The 24,752-nt window shown below is 42.8% G+C and overlaps 2 protein-coding genes across 7 annotated transcripts in view; one reads left to right on the top strand and one right to left on the bottom strand.

The window, feature by feature from the left end:
* Positions 1-17,789, bottom strand: part of GAB3 (GRB2 associated binding protein 3) — an 82,614-nt gene extending 64,825 nt beyond the window's left edge. For 3 of the 6 annotated variants that reach the window (XR_012837302.1, XM_010302786.2, XM_075763601.1), the window contains exon 1: positions 2,207-2,648. Coding sequence is in view for 4 of the 6 variants with exons in the window: in XM_010302786.2 (XP_010301088.2) it covers positions 2,207-2,452 (246 nt within the window). In the remaining 2 variants the exon portion in view is untranslated. Of the gene's footprint in view, positions 1-2,206; positions 2,651-15,283; positions 15,349-17,182 lie in introns of those variants that run through there. The other 3 variants (XM_075763604.1, XM_075763606.1, XM_075763603.1) reach the window with 3 other exon arrangements.
* A 102-nt stretch (positions 17,790-17,891) lies between these two features.
* SMARCA1 (SNF2 related chromatin remodeling ATPase 1) overlaps positions 17,892-24,752 on the top strand; it is a 34,435-nt gene continuing 27,574 nt past the window's right edge. The window contains exons 1-2 of the mRNA XM_075763592.1: positions 17,892-18,061; positions 22,433-22,519. Coding sequence (XP_075619707.1) covers positions 17,966-18,061; positions 22,433-22,519 — 183 coding nt within the window. The 5' untranslated portion in view covers positions 17,892-17,965. The remainder of the gene's footprint in view (positions 18,062-22,432; positions 22,520-24,752) is intronic.

Genomic DNA, 24,752 nt, shown 5'->3' with positions numbered 1-24,752 from the left:
ACCGAGTCTCTCTGGTATAAGAGGTCCCAATGCGCAGCAGACCAAGCCGGTGTTTGAAGCTCCCTGGAAGCTTCAGCTCAGACCCTGGGTTTTGCCAGCTGAACACAAAGGGTGGCGTAAAGCTTGGGGATTTGTGTATGTTGTCAGTTCAGAACCAGAGCCAACACCATTCTCCCGAAAGCGGTTGACACTTGACACCTACTGAAGTCAGTTTAAACAGTCATTGTTTTAAAGCTTGGCTTGTTTTTAAGCAGTCACTGGTTCAGCCTGAGCTATCTACCACCCCAATGCAAGATGCACAAGCCACTATGCTGGTGAAACTATGTAAAAAGTGGGGGAAAAAATTAGTTTACAGCAAGTAAAGGACAATTTCCATTTGGTTTGTAGCATCCAGCGTGTAACCAGTCATATGAGAAAGGACATTAATCTTTGCTGTACATGCAGCAGATTTCTTTCTGCTTTATTATGGACAAAGGAGTAGTTTATCCTCCTAACCCGAAAACAAAGCCTAATCTGCAGAGATCTGGCTAATCTAGTGGTTGATGTCTGAAGAATAACATAGACCCAATTTCCCTCGGTTTTGTAGTGCAAAATCTGAGCAGACCAGACTGCAACTAGTCTTGTGAGCTGATCAGAACCCCTGTTGTGACTATTATCTTGACTGTATAAAGGGGGCTTTCAAATCCCAGCTTTATCACATTCTGTTTTCTCTACTTTGCCCTTTTATGAATATTGAGTCATCAAAAATAGCTTCACTGACAGAGTTACTAATGATACCAGCTGGGTGAATCAGTGGCTCTTACATTGTCTAGTGTCTGCTATACAGTGCTATTAGTACATGCATTACAAAATAAAACAAAAATTAGATATCCATATTTTATTTGCAGCTCCCTTGAGACACATCATAGTGGTTTTTTTAGAATTGGAAAATGCTAACTGAACAAAGCAAATATTCAGCCATTTAAATGCAATACTTTGATCTAAAAGAAGAAACTCTGGCTTAGAGTAAGTGAAAAGTAAATTCTAACATCAGTAAATTATCCTTCCTCCTAGTTTTTAGTGCAAAGAAAAAATACACTACCAAATGATATATCTACCGCATTCTTCACAAGACAGTTATTCCTCATATTACTAGAAAAAGCTAACATCAGCAGTCCAGAAAAAATGCTGATAAACAGAAGCGAATACGACAAATGATGTAAGCTATGTATATGGCTTGAGTGCGATAGACACATATGGTGGCATCCTTGTAGTACAGTGCAGTGCTCTGGGGTAAGTTAGGTTAGAAGTGCGTGACTCAAACGAGTATTACCGATTCCAAAAGTGTAAAAACAGTCACAACATGCCTGATGAAGAACCATCACAAATGAGTATGCAAAATGGCCCACGATGGGCTTACATTTTGAATGCTGTCCCAAGCAATTTTTAAGGGTCATTTACTTCTACCCGGAATGCCTTCCTCACAGCCCCGCAATGATACAGTTTCCTATGTTTGTAACACACACCCTTTTTTTTTTTTTTTTTTTTTTTTTTTTTCTTTCAGAAAAACAGGCAGGCAGATACAGAACGAAACAAGGGGCCCCTTTACACATAATGCAGTTGCGGCTCTCCATGCAGGCAGTGCTCGCTTCTTCTCACCAGCTCCCTTCACCTTTCAGCTATCAGGAACTTTACAGCGTGGCATCTCCTAGCACCTCTTTATCGCAGACAAGAAGTAAAGCTTTCTGCTTGCAACTGCATCTGGGATACTAAATTGGTAAATATAACTATTGCAGATGTCGTCTTTAGCAAGTGTCATAGAAATTACAGAGCATCTTAACAAAGCAGAGCCTCAGAATTTGAAGTATTAGTTTTTTTCGGGAGGTTCTTGCCCTTCCCTGGAAAAGTGACATCTGAAATTCTGTTACAACAATTCTGTTAGTTACGGCAACATTAACTGAAACCGAAATGCGGTTTTTAAACTAAGATATGTTGCATAACAACTGAAGTACTATAATCTTACGAGCCGGGAAAGGTTAATTCCAAAGGGCATAAGAATATCGGTGAAAACTAAAACGCTCCATAAGCGCACGGACTTGGAAATCTTTTTGTTTTGGTCCAAGGCGAAGCCGAAAGAGGCGAGACGTTTCAAAGGAAGAGTAAGACACCGAGCACATGCCGAAATCCCTGTAGCGAGAAAAAACATCGGCAGAACCTCTGCACTTACGTATCTCTTGAGTTTCTTCTCGGGGGGTGATTTAATGAGCCATCCAGTGCAAACGACGTCCCCTGAGCTCATCTTCCCCCCCGGCGCGGAGCGGCGACGCGGGAGCCAGGGTGCGGGCTGCGTGTGCGTGTGTGTGCGTGTGCGTGTGTGTGTGTGTGTGTATTGTTCCCAGCCAATTTGAAACCAGCAGTAATCAGCTTCCTTCAGCTGTGCTCTGATACTGCTCCAGCCCGAGGAGGAAGTCATGACATTGATCACTGACACGGCCAGCCCTCCCTCCGCCGCAAACACAATGCAACACACCGAGCACGTGATGGGCGCCGGGGCTCGCCTCCACGCAGCCGGCGGCTGCGACACCCACCGCCACCGCCACCGCCACCGCCACCGCCGGCGGGCGGCTCCCGCGCACGGCCCCGCCGGCCGCCGCAGCACCCCGGGGAGCTCCGCTCCGCGTCCCGGTTTGGGGCGGGGGGGGGTGTGTGTGTGTGGGGGAGAAGCCCGGAGCCCCGGGGATGCTGACAGCCCCCCTCCCCGGTGGGGGGGGGGGGGGGGGGGGGAGCGAGCACCGCGGCGGAGCTCTGGGAGCTCCGGGAGGAGCGGTGGCTGCGCCGGCCCCGATGAAGTACTGTGTCGGCGCGGTGCCCCGGGCGGCGGGAGAAGGGCTTTGGCCTGGCGGTGGAGGCGCGGGCAGCGCCGGCGGAGCGGCTGCGGGGCCGGCCCGCACATCTGCTGCGCTCTGTCTGCACCGCAACGTCCACTTCAGCTGCCACCATCTGCCCGGTCCACTACTTCCAAACTTCAGTTTGTGGATTTAAAGGTTTGTTTTTTTTTTTTTTTTTTCAGTGGTATTTGGTCCCCTGTATGAATTTACTACAAATAAACTTGATTTTTCTGGTCACATCATTGTAGATTTTTTAGAAACAGACTTTTTCAGAAGTGACTTCAGGGACACAGGTTGCCATTCCACTGTCACAACTACAAAATATGACCACAGAGTACATAACATTGCTGATATCCTTGGAGTTAGTGCCCCTCTCCAGGATGGGAAACTCCTGGCTTTTCAAGGACAGGGCAGCTTGTGTTCATTTTTAAGAAGTCGCTTATAACTTTGACTTAGATTTAAAGTGGATGCAGTGATTCTTCACTGGGTTTTATGAGTCTGTAATTTCTGAGAAGTCTCATATGCCTCTGCCTTGGCACAGGACACGTGGTGGAGGTTCCTCTGCAAGGTGTGGTTACTGGTATCTGGCCTGGCTGAGAGTTTCACAGTTTCACAGAATTTTTCAGAGCTGCCCTGGAGCTCTTCAGCAGGGCAGGCTGACAACAGCTTGCAGTGTCACTGCTGGAATCTGACAAACTGGAAACCATGCTTGTTTTTTTTTTTCCCAAGATTTTAAGCAAAAATGTTGTGGCAATATGTATTTATTGTATTTAATATCATATGTGCTATAAATGGCATATAATATATAAACATGTGCTCTATGTATCTTTACGTAACCATAAAAATAAATCTTTGTAAACTCATAGCATCCCTGTTGCTAGCACTTTACATTATCACTGGTATGAAAAGAATCTTACCATGAATGAAAACTGTCATGAATAAACTATAAACAATCTATTTCAAATGTGCTCTGACTAGATAGGTTTTTGTTTGAGTGTGAGTTTCATGCAGCCTTGCCACATTATTTCATTCCCAACCTGACATTCTAGTACCACCTTCACCCAGCTCCATGTATCCTTTAGCCACAGTGATGTTTTAACAACTTCACATGTTTAATAGCAGGTTTGTGAACTAGGCTGTCCCGGTTTCAGCTGAGAGGATTGATTTTTCTTCATAGTAGCTAGTGTAAAACCACGACATAGGCTTTGTAACACTTCTGCTTGGAGAGATGCATCCAGCCATGGAACTTATTTAGGGGAGGAAAGTCACACTTTCCTTCCACATGTGACTCGACTATGTCACTCTGTCAGATTTGATAGCCTTAAACCTGAAGACATTAAAACATTAGTCTACCAAAATAAAATGAATTGTGATATACTCCATGTATTATCCCTGCAGTATCATAACAATACCCATTTTTTACTGGATCGTTCTTCAGGCAGATGGGTTCCCCTGTGCAGCTGCATAACCACTTGCAACAAGGCAGCAGAGGAGATAGGGAGGGGGCAGGACAGGGTGCCAAGGAACCAGGACTGCCAAATGGATCTAAACACTGAATCCCAAACCACAGCCTTAAAGAGAGCTCCGGCTCCATCTTTGCTTGCGCTCAGTGATAACGCTGCTTAAATCACCACTAGTCTCCATCTCTTAAGTCACTTGTCCCTGCCCTTCTGCCATGTCCTCCGTTACACAGGATATTTGTGTGGCTACAGGAGGAATTGAATCAGAAAACTGACTGTTTGGAAAAGAATGAGTCAAAAAAAAGAGATTATTTTCCAGCTGGATCAGGACTAGTTCCTGATCTGATAAATGCTGTGGCCTACTACACACTCGTACCTGACCAACGGAGGGCGAGATGCAGGGGCAGTAGTAAGAAATCAGCAGTTGCTTAAATTGGCGCTTCTACCCAAAAAATGCCTGCTGAGTGGTAGCCATGGTGATGGGGAGGGGTACACTGATTTTGTTCCCTGCTAGATACGTTGCTCCTCTGTCAGACGGCTCCTGTCCTCACTGCTGGAACAGCTCAGTTGGTTGTGAAGCACCTGCCGAACTACTTGCATGTAGCAGCTCAGCATAGTCAGAATAAATAAAACCTGTGCCAGTTTACTTATGGTGCCAGTAGCCCCAGGGAAAATACAGGAAGCCAGAAATCATCATTAAGCAGAGCATGTGGGGGTTAACATGTTTGTTATGAAAGCTGCCATGCCTTCTTGGTATTAGTGCTCCAAACATTAAAAGAGCAAATAAAGTTATTTTCTTACCCTAATGATTTTCATTGTGCCGATAATGTGTCACTCACGTATGCGTTTGACAATAGCAGGCTTAAAAATGAATGGTATCTAGCTCTGATGGAAGAAGTGGGATCTCACTTTTGTCCTGCTCCATGCAGAAATTTTTCAACCACTTTTACATTATAAAATTCTTTACTTAAATCCTTCATCATGATGGTGAATGACATGGTCTTTGTTTCAAAAATCTTACAGTTGAAGACGTATGTAGAGAGTGAGCTGAGGTTGGAAACAGAATGGAAAGTGAAGGGAAAGAAGAGCAAAGAAAGATTGATTTTGGCTGAACATTTCCGCGAAACCCTTGGGGTGTTCTATTTTAGTTCCAGCTTTTGCATTTATCCATTAGCATTTAGTTTCGGACTTCAAGTATGACTTTAATATATATGCTGAAATCACTGGCAAAACAAAAATTATTTGCTTAATATTATTGCAATGCTGAAAGGTTTGAAAGTGTAGAATTACCTATGTTTGCTTAGGTTTATTTGTCTCGCTTTTTAAGCTTTTACTGTATACATATTGCAGTTACCTTGAAAGAGATCAGGTTTTGTTTGGTAACAATAACATCAGCCAGTGGTGCCAGCCTCTCCAAATCTGCTGTAGGGAGAGTGACTGGAATGTTCTCAAGAATGACCGACCGCTGAAAATACCCAAACCAAAATGACTCGCAGTTAGGATAAAATTTTCTTTCTTTCTATATGAGATCAGAGCCAGTCTTAGCAAACCTTCAAAGTCTGACAAGAGATATTCTTTTCTTGATGTGATGCTTCCTAGAATAAAGTAATAAGCTGAGAATCCTTCGTGGATATGAACTGTAGACATGATTACAGAGAAAGTAAAAGTAAATAAAACGTAAAACATAAAATTGAAAACTCAGAAGGTAAAATCATTCTCTATTCTACACAAATTGTACAGGTCACTCATGTTCTGATATGTCTCAATCAGATTTCAAGAATCTGTCTTTATTTGGATCATGCCAGAGAGTTTGTCCTCACCAGACTAATCTCATATGTGCCACTGGCAAAGATGAGAGTAAGCACGATTGGTTTGACCCTGACTGTGTGTGCAATTCACGTCAGCCAGGTACCTAAGAGGAATTCTCTGCTCGTCATGAAAGTACAGGTCTACTCCTCTCCTTTCCTAACTTAGGAATGTTTCAGAGAAAAACAACACTTGACTACTAATAAAACAGAAGAGAACACATTGGCTAATTGCATTTGATGAGAAATTCCTTCATCACCCTACAAGCAACTGATTTAAAGAAGTAAGTGCGCTATTTAAGCTTGCCCATTTCCATGTTGCAGAGCAGCTGGTGTTGTTGTTATTAATACTGAGAGCAGTGAAAGTCGTCTTCTGTGGACAGAAGAATAATCAGGATGGAGAGGATGGGAAGAATCAGGAGGATTTATTTTGTTCACAAATTTATAGGTATCAAAGCAGGAAGAGACACCAGAGTTATCTAGACTGACATTCCCACAAGCATATATTTTCCCCAGAATCTAGCCCAACAGTTAATTTGCAAAACCCTGCAGGGGTTATGAAGGTTGGGGTGCATGCAAGAGACAGCCACAGCCCTGGGAGAACAGCCCTTTTCCCTCATCTACTGACTGATCCCTGTTTACATATGGAGCTCGCACCACACTTACTCAGCAAAATGCTAACGTGCCTCTGCAGCATTCCCACAGCAAGCAGAAAAGCCCAGTACCACAAAAAGACATGACACAGTATATATGTTCCAGCTGTTCCTGACAGTTACCACTCTGCTCCCCCCTGCAGACAAATATTTCACTCTCTTTCCATTCACAAGGACAAATTCAGCAAAGTCACAGGGGATAATTCAGCCCCTTCTCTTCCTTTCAGTAGCCTGTCCTCACCATACAAATCAGGTCTAATAGAGGAACGCACACATCATCAGAGCAACATGATCTGTTGTTGTTTAAACAATTAACTACAAAAATTGGAGCCTGACCACTGGCGTAGAACGATGCCGACCCTGTCTGCACTACGCTGCTTAACTGACGAGTATATTCTGCCTGAACCGTGCTGTGTACTCAGTCACCCACAAGCTCTCAGCGGCAGTGGGACCCAACGGCCAGATACCTGCTTTCGAAGCAGGAGCCATTGTGAAAATAAAAAAAGAAAACAGACAGTTGAACGTTGCTGTGGTTTTGCTCCAGGAAGTATATGAACTATGTAAGCTGCATGTGGGTATGGCCTTTATTGTTATGGACAGGGCAGAATCTAATTTTACCAAAAGCTCTCATGACACATAGGGAGAACTCAATTCGTTTCAGAAAACAGACCAACGCCCTCTGGCACTAATCTCCTCTGGGAAACAGCAGCAGACATGCAGCATCTCATAGGAAAGTCTCCCATTCAGACTCACTGGTGGCGTTCTGCTGAATAGCGTGTTTATTTGCAAATGTACAACTGCTTTTTTCTGAAGTGGAGGTGGTAACAGACAGAGGCTCACTTTGGTACAAACCTCTGGCCTGGCGCTTTTGCCAGAAGAAAGGTTTCTCTCTTCTCTGTCATCCACGGAAGCACACATTAAAAATTGTGCTTTTGCTACTTTTTGGCTTCTGTTTGCAGACTAGAAAACAATCTTATGATGTCTCCATAGCTCGTCAAGCAAGTTGTGGCTCTTACTGTCTACATATGCACTGGTATCGACCCTTTTCTGAGGATTTCCTTGTGGAGTCATTTTATCAATGGCCCCTCAAGGTCAGCAAATAATCTGTGGCTGATGGAGGAGATACAGAAGCAGAGAAAATGGCTTTTTTTAAAGAGCCAAAATTTCTTTTTTAATTGTTTTAATTACTTTTAGAAACTAAGAAAAATCTACATCCTTTTTCATTTATAGCAATGATGAATACTACTCACCCCACATGTGAGAGGGTCTACTGATTATAGGGCAATTTGGAGGAATTTACCTGTGCACAGCTGATGGATTCTGGCGATATGACACAGTCAAATCTGTAAGAGCCAGAAATCCAAAATAATCTATTTGACATTAAGATTATGATATGCCTCTTCCAGATCAGAAATACCAAATTATTATTAAATTTTGTTTTTAATCTCCTGAAAGTGAGGATTTGCTGAAACCAGTTACTCCAAACTATCCAGAGCAGCCTGAAATTTGGACGTGAAGCTTAAAGAAAGGTCTCAGGAAGGCCTGCAGAAACAGATGGAAAAAGAAGTCTGTAGTTTTATGTTTAAGTGAAAAAAATCTACCTAGCTATTTTCAGACTCACAAATGTAGAAGACTTGTCATGAAGTGCAGGATGGGTCTCGGCTTCCCTAAAATATCCTTACTGAAACCAGAGAACACTCCAGAGTGATGAGAAAATGAACACAGGAAAATTAACAGGGGACACTGTCTGCCTCTGTTCTCTATGTTGCCCAAAAACTCATTACTGAGAGTTATAGAAACCCTACCTCTTCTATTGTGATTTGTGAGAAATTTTCATGCAGATGGCAAAACAGTGGGTGAAACGGATACCCTCCCCTTCTAGGTAATTGAAGGAAAAATTAAATACTACTTTATTTAATTATGATTGAGTTGAGGGTATTACAGCAAACAGATTTCTGAACTACATGTGTAAAAGGTTGCCCTGTGTGAAGACTGTAAATGCAGGAAAGGAAGAATTGTTTCGATGGCAGCTGTGTGTTTGAGACTGTTACAAAAAAGGAAGAATCATTACAGGATGAGGAAGAAAGAAGGCCCAGGCAGTCAGGGAAGCAAAATAGCAAAAAAAAAATGGGGGAACGAGGAGAAAGGCAGAAACAGATTCTATGTGGACTAGGATAAACTAAAACCAGCTACTCTAGTTTAACAGATCCTTCAGCAGAAATGGATAATACTCTGGAAAATATAACAGGCTCGGTCTAGTTTTCCACAGTGAGTGGATATTGGCAAGTAAAAATGGATAAAAAGGACAGGATTGAAAGTATTTTCACAGCAGGATAAAGCCTGTGGCAGCTGAAGTGATGGGTTTTGGCTTATGCAATGCATCTGCCATGTTTGCAAAGCTAATGGAGGCAGTACTTTACAGCATCCTTCTGCGCATTTCCTGTATTTAAAAGTGCATGCTAAAACCTTTGAACAAGAACTGTTACATTTACAAATAGTCTGTGATCAGTTTAGGAATATCAGTGCAAAATCAAACCCACAGAAAAAGGCTTTTGCTTAAGAAAGAGGTAATTTATTTTGGGCAGAGAATTTGTGAAGAAAGAATTTAAACCATCATTAAAGAGAGTTAAAGGCTATAGTGCCCTGGTCTGCTTGCTGGATACTCATGAATATTCCAATTTTTCTAAGATTCTTTTATCTCTTTTATGGGCAGGTTATTTACAGGTTTTCAGTACTGCAAAACCACTGCATAGGTTAGGGGAAAAAAGGATGCCATTGTAGTGAGCAGCAAAGTATGCTTCAGATTATTTCAGTTGGAAAAACCTTTTTTGACAGCTTTTGCTTTGGTTTAAAATCACTTTTAAAATACCTTTCGTTTTCAACAAAACTAGTCTCTTCTGGCCAAGGGCTCTCTTGACACAGCGCTGCAGGTTTTGGCAAAGTTGCAGTTTATTACATCAGGAATTATTGTACAATCTCCAAAGGAACCCCTGATCATTGTTAAATCCGCATGACATCATTATTTGTAGGTGGGCAAAATTTGGAGTTTACGACAGAATACACAGTTGTAACGTTGTTTATTAAAGTCTGGTTTATGGTAGCTTAAACCGCTACAAATTAGTGTGGCTGCAATCCCACCCTCCATCCTGCCATGGATCTGTTTTGCTGCTGTATTGGCACTGGCCCTTGTGTGTGTGGGCAGTCGAGTTGTTTTGCTGTGCTGATCTGAGAAAAAAACTAGTAACTCTCTTTGTTGGGCTTATTGTTTTGCTTTTGACAACCTTGAGCTAACCCCCTGCTCCTGTGCAGAAACACCAGTAACAGTGCAAATGGTCAGGAACACAGAAACATGGTGTGGGGGGAAGGAGCCACTATGTTTAACTTCAAAGTTGCAAAGGCCTAAAGGTATCCATGTAGGCAATTATGGTATCTGCAATAAGTTCCTGATAAGGCTCAGTAAATTAACAGATGCTAATGTGATCACATAAACCTGGCTCATCACGTCCATGAAGAGATGACAGTCTTCTCACTTTCATAATTTACCAAACTGTGAGAGTTCCTGGCTCTCCCACTGAGAAAACGAACACACGGCCAAAAAAAAGTGGATACCAAGTGAAAAAATGTTTAGCAATACACTTGTGTGGTTGGGAAATACAGCCATAGTAGAAGCCTTTGCAGTGTCACAATGAAGCCTTGGTTGCTAAAACCTGGAATTAAAAATGCAATATTGCATATAAGATGGGAAAAACCAATGAGTATTTGTACAGCTATTGGCTCTTTGAACAGATACAAAGGATACATTAGCTATTTTGTTATAGTTTTCAATGCTGAATGAGGTCTTGTATTTGCAAACCCTACGGGCAACTCCAGAGATTGACTGTTGGGTAAAATGAACGCTTGGTACAGAAAACTGCTGCATGAACATGAAGCCTGCACCAAAAAAGAAAAAAAAATTCCTTTCTACAATACTTAATGTCAAGCCTATTAGAGTACATTGCTTGGATGTGCTTGTGCCTGTACCGGAGGCAGAATCAGGTAATCACTTGTTTGTAGCCATGAACTACATCATGCAGGAGCTGGACTGCTCTTATCTGCTCAACTGCTGCTCTGCAGCAATGGACATCCTCGGAAAAGACATCTTCAGCAAAACCTGGGTTACAAATGAGGGATGCATAAACCAAGAGCTCAATTTAGGAGTAGTTTCTATATTGTGAGCTCTAGAGGTGGAGGCCTAGGTTTCTTTCTAATCCTATGAGGAAGGAAAAAATCTAGGACCCTAAAGTGGATAAATTTTGGAAGGGAACCTATAAAATAAGGATCTGAATGAAACAGGGCTGCACAAGTAAGCACAAGAATGCATAGAACTGTGCTGCTGGACATAACGAAAGTTACTTGTAAGGACGTAACCACTGACGTACAAACGGAGGCGGCATTTCTGAATTCTCAGCAACAGAAGATGTAATAATGGAATCTGGCAGAGATGGTTTCTCTGCCAAACAAGCCACTCCAGCCAAACAGCAGACTTCACAGAAACAACAGTCATTTTTTCACTGAAGGAAGTCCTTCCTAGGAGATTTGGAAAACAGTTTCTCCATACAATGTTCTTAGCTTAGGCCAAATGAGGGAGCAGGTAAATGGTTAAAACAACTTAAACAATAGGAGGTGCATATTAAACCACAGGCCATAAATAAAACTGCGCAAGAGATGTGTGGTAGAAGGCTTTCACCCTGTGAGTTGACTTGAAAACCAAGAGACAGAGATAGTGGTGGTAGATGGAGTTTGATAACGTGCCAGGGTGTGAACTTAGTCCAGGTTTACTCACACCCAGCAGCCAGCTGCTGCTGGAAGGGAGGCCTTGCTCTCCTTCCTGTCCGTAGCTGTGAACTCCTCCCACCGCTTTCCTTGTATCACTTCTGGCATTTTTATGACTATATAACAAGTCTGTTTGGAGCATTAAACCAGTAGGAAAATGTGGTGGGTTGACCCTGGCTGAGGGCCAGGTGCCCACCAGAGCCGCTCTATCACTCCCCTCTTTCATTAGACAGGGGAGAAAAGGTACAATGAAAAAAAAAACTTACGGGTCGAGATAAGGACAGGGAGAGATCATTCTCTAATTATCATCACGAGCAAAACAGACCGAACTTAGAGAGGGAATTCATCTTATTTATTACTAAGCAAAAACAGAGCAGAGGAATGAGAAATAAAACCAAAATCTTAAAACACCTCCCCCCACCCCTCCCATATTCCCGGGCTCAACTTCACTCCCGGCTTCAACCTCCGCCCCCCTCAGCGGCACAGGGGGACGGGGAGTGGGGGTTACGGTCAGTTCCTCACGCGGTGTTTCTGCCGCTTCTTCATCCTCAGGGGGAGGACTCATTGTTCCCCCGCTCCAGCGTGGGGTCCCTCTCACGGGAGACAGTCCTTCACGGCCTTCTCCAACGTGAGTCTCCTCCACGGGGTGCAGACCTTCGGGAGCAAACTGCTCCAGCGTGGGTCCCCCACGGGGTCACAAGTCCTGCCAGCAAACCTGCTCTGGCGTGGGCTCCTCTCTCCACGGATCCACAGGTCCTGCCAGGAGCTTGCTCCAGCGCGGGCTTCCCACGGGGCCACAGCCTCCTTCAGGTGTCTCCACCTGCTCCGGCGTGGGGTCCTCCACGGGCTGCAGGTGGAATCGCTACACCCCCTCATCCTCCCTCCATGGGCTGCAGGGGGACAGCCTGCTTCACCATGGTCTTCACCACGGGCTGCAGGGGAATCTTGCTCCGGCGCCTGGAGCACCTCCTCCCCCTCCTTCTTCACTGACCTTGGTGTCTGCAGATGTTCTTACATCTTCTCACTCCTCTCTCTGGCTGCAAAAGTGCTCTCTAACTGTTTTTCTCTTTCTTAAATATGTTATCACACAGGCGCTGATTGGCTTGGCCTTGGCCAGCGGCGGGTCCGTCTTGGAGCCGGCTGGCATTGGCTCTATCAGACACAGGGGAAGCTTCTAGCAGCTTCTCACAGAAGCCACCCCTGTAGCCCCCCCGCTACCAAAACCTTGCCACGCAAAACCAACACAGAAAATTATAAAAGATGGGAAATAGTTTTCTGCTGGGTCAGCCTTGCTGATGTTGCTCACCTTATGTTGAGATAAATAGCATAAGACAGGACGGAGTGAGATCCCACCTGGAGCAGGGTAGTGAGACCACCGTTTTCAGACTGCTGTTAGAGTGGTTGTGTTGTAAACTACATTTTGGAAGAGATGTAAGAGGCAGAAACACCATGTAACAAGACAAAGAAGAGACAATGAAACCCCTGACATTCACAGGAGCCCGCAGGAACACCAGAAAAAGCCTAGGGAGAGCTGTTTGAGAACAGTACTGTCTGGAAGATGGTTGCAATACAGACAAGGAAAATATTCCCTACTTTCTGCTGTTAAGAGACCTATGATTTTGTTAGCAGCCTGAGTGCACTAATAGGCCTTTATAATCCCAGCCAGCCTTCCCTGGGGCCTTCGCTCACACTCCCTGCCCATAGGCCCAGGACCCCCATTTGGGCTCAGCCCTGGACCTTCAGTCCCTGCCCGAGTTGTGCTGTAGAGGGACTGATCTCCAGCTCAGCTTGATCTTGGACCTGCCTGCTGATTGCTGTGGCTGAGCCTGGTTGCCCTTACCACCTGTGGAGTGGCTTGACCTTGGATCTGCTTTGTTACCACAAATTCATCTGGACTGTCGCTGGAGCCTGGCTATCATTTCCAGACCTGCCCTCCTTGCTCAGGTGCTGTGGGTCAGGACACTAGCTGGTGAGGCCCCTGCCTTGTTGGCCATGCTACTGTACTTGGCTCCTCATCCTTCAGCGAGCAGTTGACCTTCGCTGTACCCTGAGACTTAGCTCAGACGGGCCCTGAAGGGCAAGGTCTGTGCTTAAAGGGAGCTCCTGGCCCCCGTGGGCAGGAAGGGTGGCCAAGGTCTAATGCCCCTGGGCCTTGAACACTTGGTTCCTCAGCCCCGTCACCCATGACCTTATAACCAAGGCAACCATGAAACTCTGAAACAGTTAATATCTGAGGTGAAAAGAGAAATATTTAATATAATATTTAAATAGCAACACTTGACATAAGCATTTTAAGCAGGATCGTAACACTGCGGTCAGGGTAACGCGTGGTTAGTGCACTGTGGTTGCTGATACGTGGGCTAGGCTAATGTAGGTATAGAGATAAAGGCGGCAACTATGGAAGTCAACTCGCAAACACCACAGAGATAGTACTTTTGTTACTCCCAGGTGCTGTTTCAAAGCTATAAAGCTGTTTATTGCTTACCGCTAACATGTTTTACACATTTGTGGTTTAAGTTCATGGCTAGTACATTTAAGCTAGAAATGACTAGCATAGTAGATGTGAATTTTGGACTATGGCACTTAATGGAAAGCCTCCTGAATATGCACAAAGGAGTTAAGAGATCCCAAAGTCAGAGGATACTACCCAGCCAAGGCCTTCCTTAACAAGATACTTTAGCTGTTTTGAGGGAAGGTACTGAATGTACGATACAGTTCCAGAAATAATTAAACAACAGCAGGTATGAGATGGTTTACAAATCTAATGTATATATTTTTTTCCCTATTCTTAATCAAATCAGCTTTACGACTGAGCAGCATTCATATTAAATAGTACGTAGGCTGCCCGATCACCTTGAAGTCCGGACTCCCGCAGTACAGCTCGGTGTGGCCACCTAGAGGCATCTGACAGCGGTACTGTCCCTTGTAAATTGGATTTTCATGTAGGGAAGATACAAATCGCAAACGATATTTAAGACACCTTTTATTAGTTAAGCTGTTCTTACCCATAGATTCAAGTTTTTACTGCCAACAGCAGATAACTATCCACTCAGTGCATTCACGTGGTTCAATTACACATACACATGCTAAGTCACTTGGTTTGTGCAACAGCTGGGAGGCCAACCCATCTGCTTACTAAAGTGCTCAGAAAGTCTTTGAAAGGCTCCTCTTTTTTTCAGCAGGCATATATATATAGTCCTATCGGCTTCATTTGTATTTAGCAGCCATAGCCACCACTTTCTGTGACACAGAGTGACACAACCTGTTGATGCTTGTGTGCGCTGGTGGCCTTGTACGGGTTTGGCAAACTCTCGGTATACTGAGTTTAACTGTTCTTGTGAATTCGACAGGTCTGCTGGTCTCTAAAGCTTATCAGTTCTTGGGGGATTTTCACACGCTATCTCTCAGCATGTACTATTTCTTTTTCAGTCTGCTTTTGGTAACATTCATCCATCCACACCCATAGGTAGGTACCTATACGACTCATCCACACAAACTCACATAAAAGGGGCTTTTATAGTAACCTAGCCTATGAAGTAATTCCACAAAATATTAAGATTTATTTTAAAAAGTTACCCAAACCCAATATATCTGTGCTAGAGAAATTAAGATCACTACAATCAGTCCCCTGTTTGGGAAACGTTGAGCAGTCACAGTCCAAGAATTAAAAAATCTTATGGTCTTACCTAGATAGTAACGAAAATGTCCCTGGATCCATATCTCATCAACTCTTTACATATTTCAGCAGTGTCTGAAACATAAAAGTTGTTAACAGCGAGTCTAAGTATATGCAATTTCTCTTTTTGTGTCTGACAAGAAAACGTAATTCTCACACAATATGTCAAGTGCCATCTTTCTGAGTTGGACAGAGGCGGCCTTCTTAATTGCTGTGAAACCTTAATGTGGAGATTATACATTCAGCCCTGGTGATTGTATCTGGCAGAGTGTAAAATAAGGACTAATAAACCTGGGAAAACAAAGAGCTAATACCTAAATCTACAACTTTAACATGACAATCAGCCCCCTGCCTCCGAACTACAGAAAGATAAACCAAACAATTGGAGAAATTCTGTGGAATTTTGAAAGAAAATATATGAGTACAAAAAAATAGTACATAAAGTAAGTACAAAAAAGCACTTCACTACTTTTTTATAATTAATTAGATTATTACATGATAATACTGTTGTATGACAAAGTTTCTTTTTTCTGTCTGTAGATTCACAGGAGTACACAAAACAGTCTAAAAGAAGCAACTAAGAACATCTATGCAAAATGCCAAATGCAAATGTTAAGCACACAAGCAAAAAATATCCAAAGGGGATCTTTCATGAAAGCAGCAACTCGATTGTTTTGTACAGCATGTAATGTTCCTGTGAATTTCAAGCAAAAAGCAAGCTGTGACAAACACTTGAGAGTGTTTTGCATAAAGAGAAGCTACAGGCATTTGAAACTGAAGTAGGAAAGTCAAATATTAAAACTGGTTAGCAAGCTATTTTCTGTAAAGGCTAAGAACAAACACACTGTAGACTGGAATTTTCCCACCTTAGAGACTTTTTGCATAGCTAACGGTGAGCTTCATTTTCTAGATCGCCCTGCTTGGAAAAGCTATTTGGAGTACTCTTTCAAAACCAGTTATGTCACTCTGCTCAATTGTGCTATGAAAAATGTACTTCCCAAAGCTTTTAAAAATAAATCATGTGGAAGGGCTACTGCAGACACTGTGGGCTTTGCTTTGTTGCAAACTATGCAACAGACGCAGAAAGCAATAGGGTGCTAAATAATTTGGAACAGGACTGTTATTGTTTTGCAGCTGTTTCACAACACGGAAAAGGGGAGTTTAGAGCTTAAATCTTATATATTGGACCGTAATTTAGATACTGAATTTCAGAGTAATCAAGCAGTCATGGAAACAGTTTAGACGTACAGTTACTCTTCACAAAATGGCACCTTATTGGAGTCAATATATGGATGGAGGTCAGAGGTCTTTCTAAATGCGGTGTACGTGAGCTGCAGCTTAGTTGTTGAGTTGTGCAAAAAAAATCCTGATAACGGCTACTGAGTTTTTTATTGGGACGAAAAAGCTTTGGTTGCTCATTCTGCCTACAAAGCTAGGGTTTCATCTATTTCTCTGGACAAAATGCTCAATATTGCCTTTGTAAGTAATTACCAGGTAAAATGGCTGATTTGGAGCTTTCAGCTTTTTAAGCCTGCCATCTCAAGGATTGTTTTGGAATCCTTTAGCAGTATAAGCAAAGCTACCGCTCAGCAGCTGAGAATCAGAACATCTTGCATGGACAGTCAGAAACGCGTGCATTGACAGTAACTGAATTGAGCGGCTTCGTTAGTGCAATTTTCAATATGAAATACATAAACACTGCTGAATTTGAGATGGCTTAAGGAAAAAAAAAAATCCCATAAACTGCTCGTGCTGTGGAAGCTCCACTGGTACCTCTTAGCCCTGCAGATGTTGAGATGATTTTCTCTCTCAAATACAGGCTGGGGCATTTAGGAAAACACTTGCTATTTGCAACAGGGTTTGGAACCAAGGAAAATGAACTGCAAGTAGAAAGTTTTCTGACCCATACCATTCTGGTTGTTTTAGTATCTGGCTCCTGCAACACCTCATGCTTTTGTCAGCTCTCCATGTCAGCACCCATGCTTCCTTCTTCCAGAACAGGTGCTCTGCGTGGCTGCCAGGGACTCTTGTCTGGGAAGACACGGGAAGGAGAGCGCATCTTGCCCCTTGATTACAGAGGCGGCAGGTGGGACATGGAAGGGACCTCAGCAATGGTTGCACCAATTCAGGCCCCTCGAGTCCAGCGTTGTCTCTGAAATACAGTGGATGCCCGGGAGGCCCTAAGACAGCACAGTACATCGTAACACTGCCCCTGGGCATCTCCAGAGCTGTCGCTTATGTATGTAGCGTCCCTGACCGCTTTCTCTTCCGTGAGCTGTGGGGTCACTCTAGAGGACAGGAGGCAGCGAGGCCACTGACGGCTGCAGGCAGCCCTTTGTGCAGCACCCGGTGGGGAATGGCCAGGAATCGGTCCCGGGAGCCTTCCCAGTGGCTCCGCTGACTCCGCAAGGGGAGGCCTTACTTCCTTCCCCCGCCTGTGGCGCAGCCGGCGCCCCGCCATCGCGTCCCGCCATTAGACCCCGGGCCGCCTCAGGCAGCACGCGCCCCACCACCGCTCGACGGGCACGGCGCGGCGCCGACCACCTCTCGCAGAAATATCGCGAGATGCGCGCGGGACCGGGCGGGCCAGCGGGAGGGGCGGGGCCGCGCGGTGTTTGGGGCGGAGGGGCCGCCCCCGGCCGCCCCCTGCCCCCCCCCCACCCCCGTGGCTCCGGTACCCGCCGCGCACAAAATGGACACCGGGCCGGGCGGCGCCGTTCGTGCGGATGGTGAGGTGCCTTCCACCTCCGCCGCGGCGGCCTCTGCGCAGGAGTCCGGCGCTGAGGAGGTACTGCTCCGGGGTCGGGGGGGGGGGGGGGGAGAAGTCCTGCGGGCGGCGGAGCCTCCTAGGACGAGCGCGTCTGGCCCCGCTGCCCCCCTCCTACAGCCGCCGCTCGGCCCGCGCCGCCCCGGCCCTGAGGCGGCGGCTGGCAGCGCACCGGCCCCTCTACCGCAGTCCGTGAGGGCCTGGCCAGGCCGGGCCGGAGCCGCGGCCCTGCAGGCCGGCCCCCGCCCGGACACACCCCCCCCGGCCCCGCCGTGCAGGCCGGCTCCCCGGTCTGTCCTTCAGCATCCCTGTGGCAGCTGCCGCCATCCGTTCGGTTCTGGTGCCCCCTTCCCAGCCGCGTAGCCCGGGCACGCCGGCACTGGCCGTTTAGGCTGTCCTGCCGTGCCGTGAGCCCGCTGTGCCCCGTATCGCCCCGCAGCCTGTGCCCTGCTGCAGGGCCCGCTCCTGTATTGCTCCCCGCCCTGTTGTTTCCCTCCCGCTGTCCCGGAGCGGGATGGCGGCCCTGGGCCGGGGGTGTCGCGGCGGCGGCCCGGAGAGTTCGGGGCTGAACCGGTCCGTCCCAGCCCTCAGGGCTTCAGCCTTCCGTCTGCCCGGCTAAAATGCAGCCGGGATGCAGAGTAAACCCTTCGGAAGAGGAGGTATGGCTGCCAGCCTCCTCCCTTTAGCTTTTTTTTGGGAAAAACAGATTACAGGCCAAGACCCAAGGAATGTAAAAAGTGACGTGTTTAGGTATCCTTGGAAACAGAACAAGATTTTGCCTGAAGAACAAATATTATAAGAACTTAGTGATAATGATGACTGTGTGTTGTATTTTTATGATACTTGAGAAAACGGCGGAAATATTGATATCAGTGCAATCAGAATTTTAATTCCAATCGATGAAAGTGCATTCTTGCTTGAAAAGAATGCTTGATTCTTTATTTCATTACTTATGTATAGAAACAGCTATGAGATATGGTACAGTGTAATTCTGAACATTACCTGATTGTTAAGGAGAAAAAGTTTAAGGGCTATTGCTGTATTGGCTGCAATTTACTCTGCAAAATTTTATGTATGTCAAGTGATAAAAAAGTCGATACTAAATGTTTAGACAATGCCTGTCTAGAGAAATTGTATGAAAGCAGTGAATGATTTCAAATATTATCAGCATTGTGTTACTGTGCCATACTAGTCAATATGTTTCTTAAAAAGAAAAAAAGCTTTCGCTCTTGAGTTTTTATTCAGACTGGAATTTCACTTCACGTTGGGCCACAGGTCTGTTATGTAGGTACACAGTTAGTTACACCATTGGCATAGTAATGGCATATAATACAACCTGTTGTACTCTGTTCCCCTCTCACTGTTTTACTTCACTATAAAGTCTTTCTTGTAGTAGTAGTACCAAAACAGGGTCTTAGTGGCTGTTTGGAATGTATTTCCACTTTGTATATGTGAATTAAACACAAAAGGGATCCTTCTAATTCTTAATGCATCTGTTTAAGGTTCTCAGTAGCACAGTTTATAAGAGTAAAGTCAGCTAAAGCAGCAGCAGTTCTTATTCCCAGTCATTTATTTAGGTGTTCGGATGACCTACCCACTGTAGGACTAACTATTGCACTTGCCAGATAGCAATCTTTCTCTCAGCCTGAACTTAGTAGCTCTCTTTAGTTAGTAGAGATTTCAAGGAGAAGTATTTTGAATCTTTGGAACACTCAAGGTCTGTTGTTTTTGAAACTGGTCCTGTTTCTTGTAAGGTGTTTAAATGACACCAGTTTTCAGGGGACTCTCTTATCTAGGGTTTGCTCTTGAATGGAAAACTTTTCTCTAGGGTAGAGGCAGATTGTTACCAGCTAGCTCCCTGAGTTGAAAACAAGTACTTTTTTGCTGGTTAATTAATCGTTTGTAGTGAGGCTTCTGCTGATCCTCCTGGTTCCTGTTAAATCAGCCCTCTAGATGCATTGTGTAAAGTTTCTAGGGTAAAACTTGATGAAATATTTTGTGGTTCTGTGTTGTATTAGGTACGTGATCCAGCTGATAGTAAGAGAGAAGTATTATTATTCAAATCAAAATTTAATAATTGATAAGATCTAGGTTTTTAGAACTCAGAACATTATGCATAAGTAAGTTTGGATATGATTTGTCCTTACTACCCATCTATCTCTACCAGCACAGAATAGTATTGTAGTGAACCTACAGCGTATTCTTTTTCCTTGTAAGTTGTGAGGAAGAGAAAGGGTGTTGGGATGCATGTGTCTTAAGTTGTTTGTCTCCTTCATCAGCTTTTGACAGTCTCCTGTTTGTTACTTCTAATATTTGGGGGCCATCAATGTTCATTATGCAGAAACACTACAATGAGGAGTGGGGGGACAGGGAAACTGTATTTTGCCTTGAAAGGTAAGGTGTAAGATGTAAAGTTACTGCAGTCACAGCACTATAAAAATCACATGTCACGCTCTGTTTACTTCTTTAACTCAGTGTGTTATTCACAAATACTTCGTTCTGAATAAATTTGATTTTTATGTGATGTAAGTTATCTTCTGGGGAAATCTGAGTAACAACAGAACTGGCATTAGAGCTGTCTGCCTTGGGGCTTAGGAAGATAATATTGCATTACATTTTACTTGGAAAACTTGCAGTTAAAAGGCATTCTCATAATACTGAGGAGTTCTGCTTTGTCCAGGAGAAACTTTAGACAGACAGCTTCTTACCAGTAGCATGTATCTATGTAATTTATTTCTAGGGGAAGTGACGGAGACATCTGAAATGGCCTACTGTCAATTCTGTTTTCCTCTAAGGAGTATTTTGTCACTTGAATAACAAGGATTGGGCCTGGTATTAGCACTGGCAGTCTCTCTTCTTGGGATGTATGTTATATAGTATAATGTAATGGCGGTGTTAATATACAAATGTACCTGACCTGCTCTTTGGCATGTTGGTGTAACAGCCTGCTCCTAACGCTGCGTTCTGAGATGGGCTGATTGTTAATGTGATTGAAGAAGCTGTAAGTTAATAGAACATTTCTAATGCTACCTATTTGCAACATAATCACTTGGCCTTGCCAAGCTGAATCATGCACTTAAAATCATTAAATTGTCCAACAACTTCATTATGTACTTAGTAGTGTACACCTTTGCAGATAATTATGCCTTCGGGCCAAAACTTGAAAAGGTGATCTTTGACTGCAGAAAACATGCCTTCCATTTGCATGATTGTGCTTAAAGTTAGAGTAGGTTGGCATATATATTCGTCAGTAACAGTTCTGAAATTTTAAGTGTAATGTTGCTTGATGGACTTTTACATATTTAGTCCGAGTTTGGTCTGGTTTTGCTACTTGACCCTGAATAGTTTAGAGTAATTATTTCATTTTAATGTATTTACAGTAGGCTGATACTTACAGTGCTTGTCAGATTAAGACTATATACTCTGTTACATTTTATACAAACATGCACTTTGGCAGTTCCTTTCAGATTATTCAGTGCTTTTCAAAAACTTTTTTATAACTTAATGCATCTCAAAAATTATTTAATACTACTTTTACTTGCAGGAGGTATGTAAAAAGGCATACTTCAAAGGCTGAATTAGGGGAAAAAATCCACTAAATATTTCTCCCATAGTTCTTTTCTTAAAAAAGATATTTTGTCAATATCATGGCTTTTGCCAGTTCTTTTTTCTTTTTTTTTTTTAACATAGCAATGTAGTGGTTGAAGTTGTGGAAACCAGCTTTGAGCTTCCCAACAGAACACAGAAATGAATCTCTTAAGCTACAGAAGTCAGCCATTTTTGTTACAGTTTCTTAAATTTTTCATTTATAGTAAACAAGGTCGTTCTTTTTTAACTAAGAGCATACCATGCAGTTGTTGCATGGTTGTTTGATTTGGTTGTTTAATTTGTGTTAATTTTGTAGTTACACCTATATTTCCAAATGAACTCTGACTATTCATCTAGAAGTGGAAACAAACAAAACCCAACCAAGATGCAAGTGCCAGAAATTTGCAGTTAGGAATTTTACATTTAGAAATCACATCTAATTTTTTAAAATATCTTTTCAAGATATTAAATTCAATTATGCATTTAAAGCAAGATCTCTGTGAAAGATTAAATTTCATCCTCTTTCAGTAGTTTCAATGCTTTCAACTTGGATCCTATTTGTAGAGATAAACATGAGGATGAGACAGATCTTCAGCTTACATTTTATCTGGTCATACCTCCTCTTTAGTTTCATCATGGATATCAGGTTCTGCTTTGGGTGAAATAATATGATTAATGCAGTCACTTCATTTTGAAATAAATATTTTTAAAAAGTAGTGTGCTTATCTTGTTCAGTTTGATGTCTTTTTGCTTTAGTAAATAAAGAAGCTGATATTTATAAAGTATTTAAAATTTGAATTCCAGAAAAATGATCCCCCGTTTCAACTCAAACTTCCTCCAAAGGCAGCTAGACCTGAAAAAGAAGTTGACCCAGAATATGAAGAGAAGATGGTAAGTGTTTTCATGACAAAACATACTGTATGTTTGTTGGTTTGTTTACTTGAACTAGAACAACAGTTACAAGGAATTATTGCAGACCGGATGTGTCAGAAAAGAAAAGATTCATTTAAATGTCTAGTACGGTGTGGTGTTTTCCACAATGGCTAACAGTAGGTATTTAATGAAGAATATGAGAGCAGAGGAAGCAGATGGTGATAGTTCTGTTAAATACTGTTCCACTCTTCCAAGTATTTTTGTCTGCTTGATTTCTGGAGTTGGAGGCTGTGGTTTTTAAACTCAGTAGTTGTCAGTGGGTTTTTTAGTGTTTTTTTCTTCCTATGAATTTGTTTGCTTGTGTGTTTTGTGTGTTTTTTTTTTTTTCCTCTCATGTACGTTTAGTTACCCACACTCCAGTGGTAAGGAGTTTCTATTCAATTTAATATTTAGAACTTTCCCCATTTGGTTTTGAATCCATCTCTGCTAGTTTTATTTCATGACCCCTTGAATCATGTCAGAGGCATCCTTAAGGTACTTCTTAAATGAGAGAAATATTGAAGCTGCTGGTTTCTCATCATATAAAAACGTAAAGGTTTTAAATGTTGATATGCCCCATAATATACATGCCATAACAATGTGAAAGGGGATCTGTGACACAAATGAAGGAAGCTTGTAGTGCTGGAGAGGAGAGAGAACAGGGTAACTCCTGTACTACAGAGAAGAAGCAGAAACAAGGAGGATATTGTAAGACTTGTTCTTGAATCACACATGTAGTAAGTTCTTGGTTGAAGCTGGTATCTCTATCTTGCTGCTTTTTTCTTAAAAGCTTTAACATTAAATAGATGCCTAAAAATTACAGTAGAGTCTGAAAATAATTGGATACCATAGAAGCCAGGGAAGAGTATCACTGTTAGACATAGATAAATTGATACCTACTTGTAGGAATATTTAATTTTTAGCCAGTGAGAAGACACACAAGTAAATCTGTTAATTGAGAATGAGTTGAGTAAATAACTAAACTTGATTTCACAGTAATACATGGTGAATTTGCATCTTTCCTAAATCAGAGTGTTAATTCAGTTATTCTAAGAGGCAAAGGGACTAGGTTTCAAAAATATCTACCTTTCATCAATTGTGCAGTTGTGAGCTAAACCTTTAGTATTTATCAAAGCCTGCTGCTTACACCCAGCCAGTAATATTGCAGGCAAAAATGTATATCATGAAATTCAATATAGAACCTTACCAGTTATGGCTAGCTTGCCAAAACCATCGTGCATTATTAGTTTAATATAAATCCTCTGAATGAATTTGTTCTTATCTTGTATGTGCATTTACTCCTATTTTGGATTTTTTTCCTAAAAGTTTTACTTGATAATTACAGTTTATATGGTTTTCCAGTTATTTACACAAATGATCCAATAATGAATGCAAGGGAAAAATAGTAGTAATATTTTTCCAGGATGTTAGATGTTTATTTGCTGGTAAGTGGTGTGCTATTAAAAGAAATGCATTGCCCTCATGTGGCAAGATCATGCATTGCATGTCAGGTTTTTTATTGCCCTTTTCTTTGGTTTGTGTTATTGCTGTTAGAGCACTTTTTTTGCATATAAGTTACCTGCAAAAAAGCTTTCTGTTTTGCATATTTCTTAGAAAGGTTATGGTACAGAAATGCAATTTTACTTCTGTAGTTTATATTGGGATATATAAATGAGGTCCCATGAAAATTGCTTTAAGTGGTACAGTGTTATGTGATGCTTAGAAATGGCATAGAGAAACATCTAACAGCTGCAATGTCAGATAGTGTTTGCATTTTATTGTATTTTTCTTAAATCTGTAACGTGTTGTCTTTTAAATGTAGAGGACATGTTTTACTGTGTTTGTATAGTGAAGTGCATATGCCTCATTGATACAGCAAATCCGAAATGATTGAAATTTGAAATCTCACAGCAAAATTCACAAACTTCAGTGAAAGCAGTATTGAGCTGGTGCATCCACTACTTTAGTCGTACTAAAGTCATAAAAGCAGAGCTACCACATTGTTTTCTTGGATCAAATCCAGATAGCCTTGAAGCTGATGGAAGTTTTGCCTGACTTGACCAAGGTTAGGATTTCATTCCTAACTATAAGTCAGAACCTTAGTTTTTTCTTCATCTTTTGTAGACAGTTCTTTAAGGCATTCCTTCAGTTGCCTGTGTGCTGTGCAGACTTAAGCAATCTATACAACTAAACTGGTTTTAGGTTGTTTTAC

This window comes from Balearica regulorum, chromosome 11, assembly GCF_011004875.1.
Source record: "Balearica regulorum gibbericeps isolate bBalReg1 chromosome 11, bBalReg1.pri, whole genome shotgun sequence".
Lineage (NCBI taxonomy): Eukaryota > Metazoa > Chordata > Aves > Gruiformes > Gruidae > Balearica > Balearica regulorum.
The sequence above is the reverse complement of the archived record's forward strand: the minus strand, read 5'-3'. Positions and strand labels throughout refer to the sequence as shown.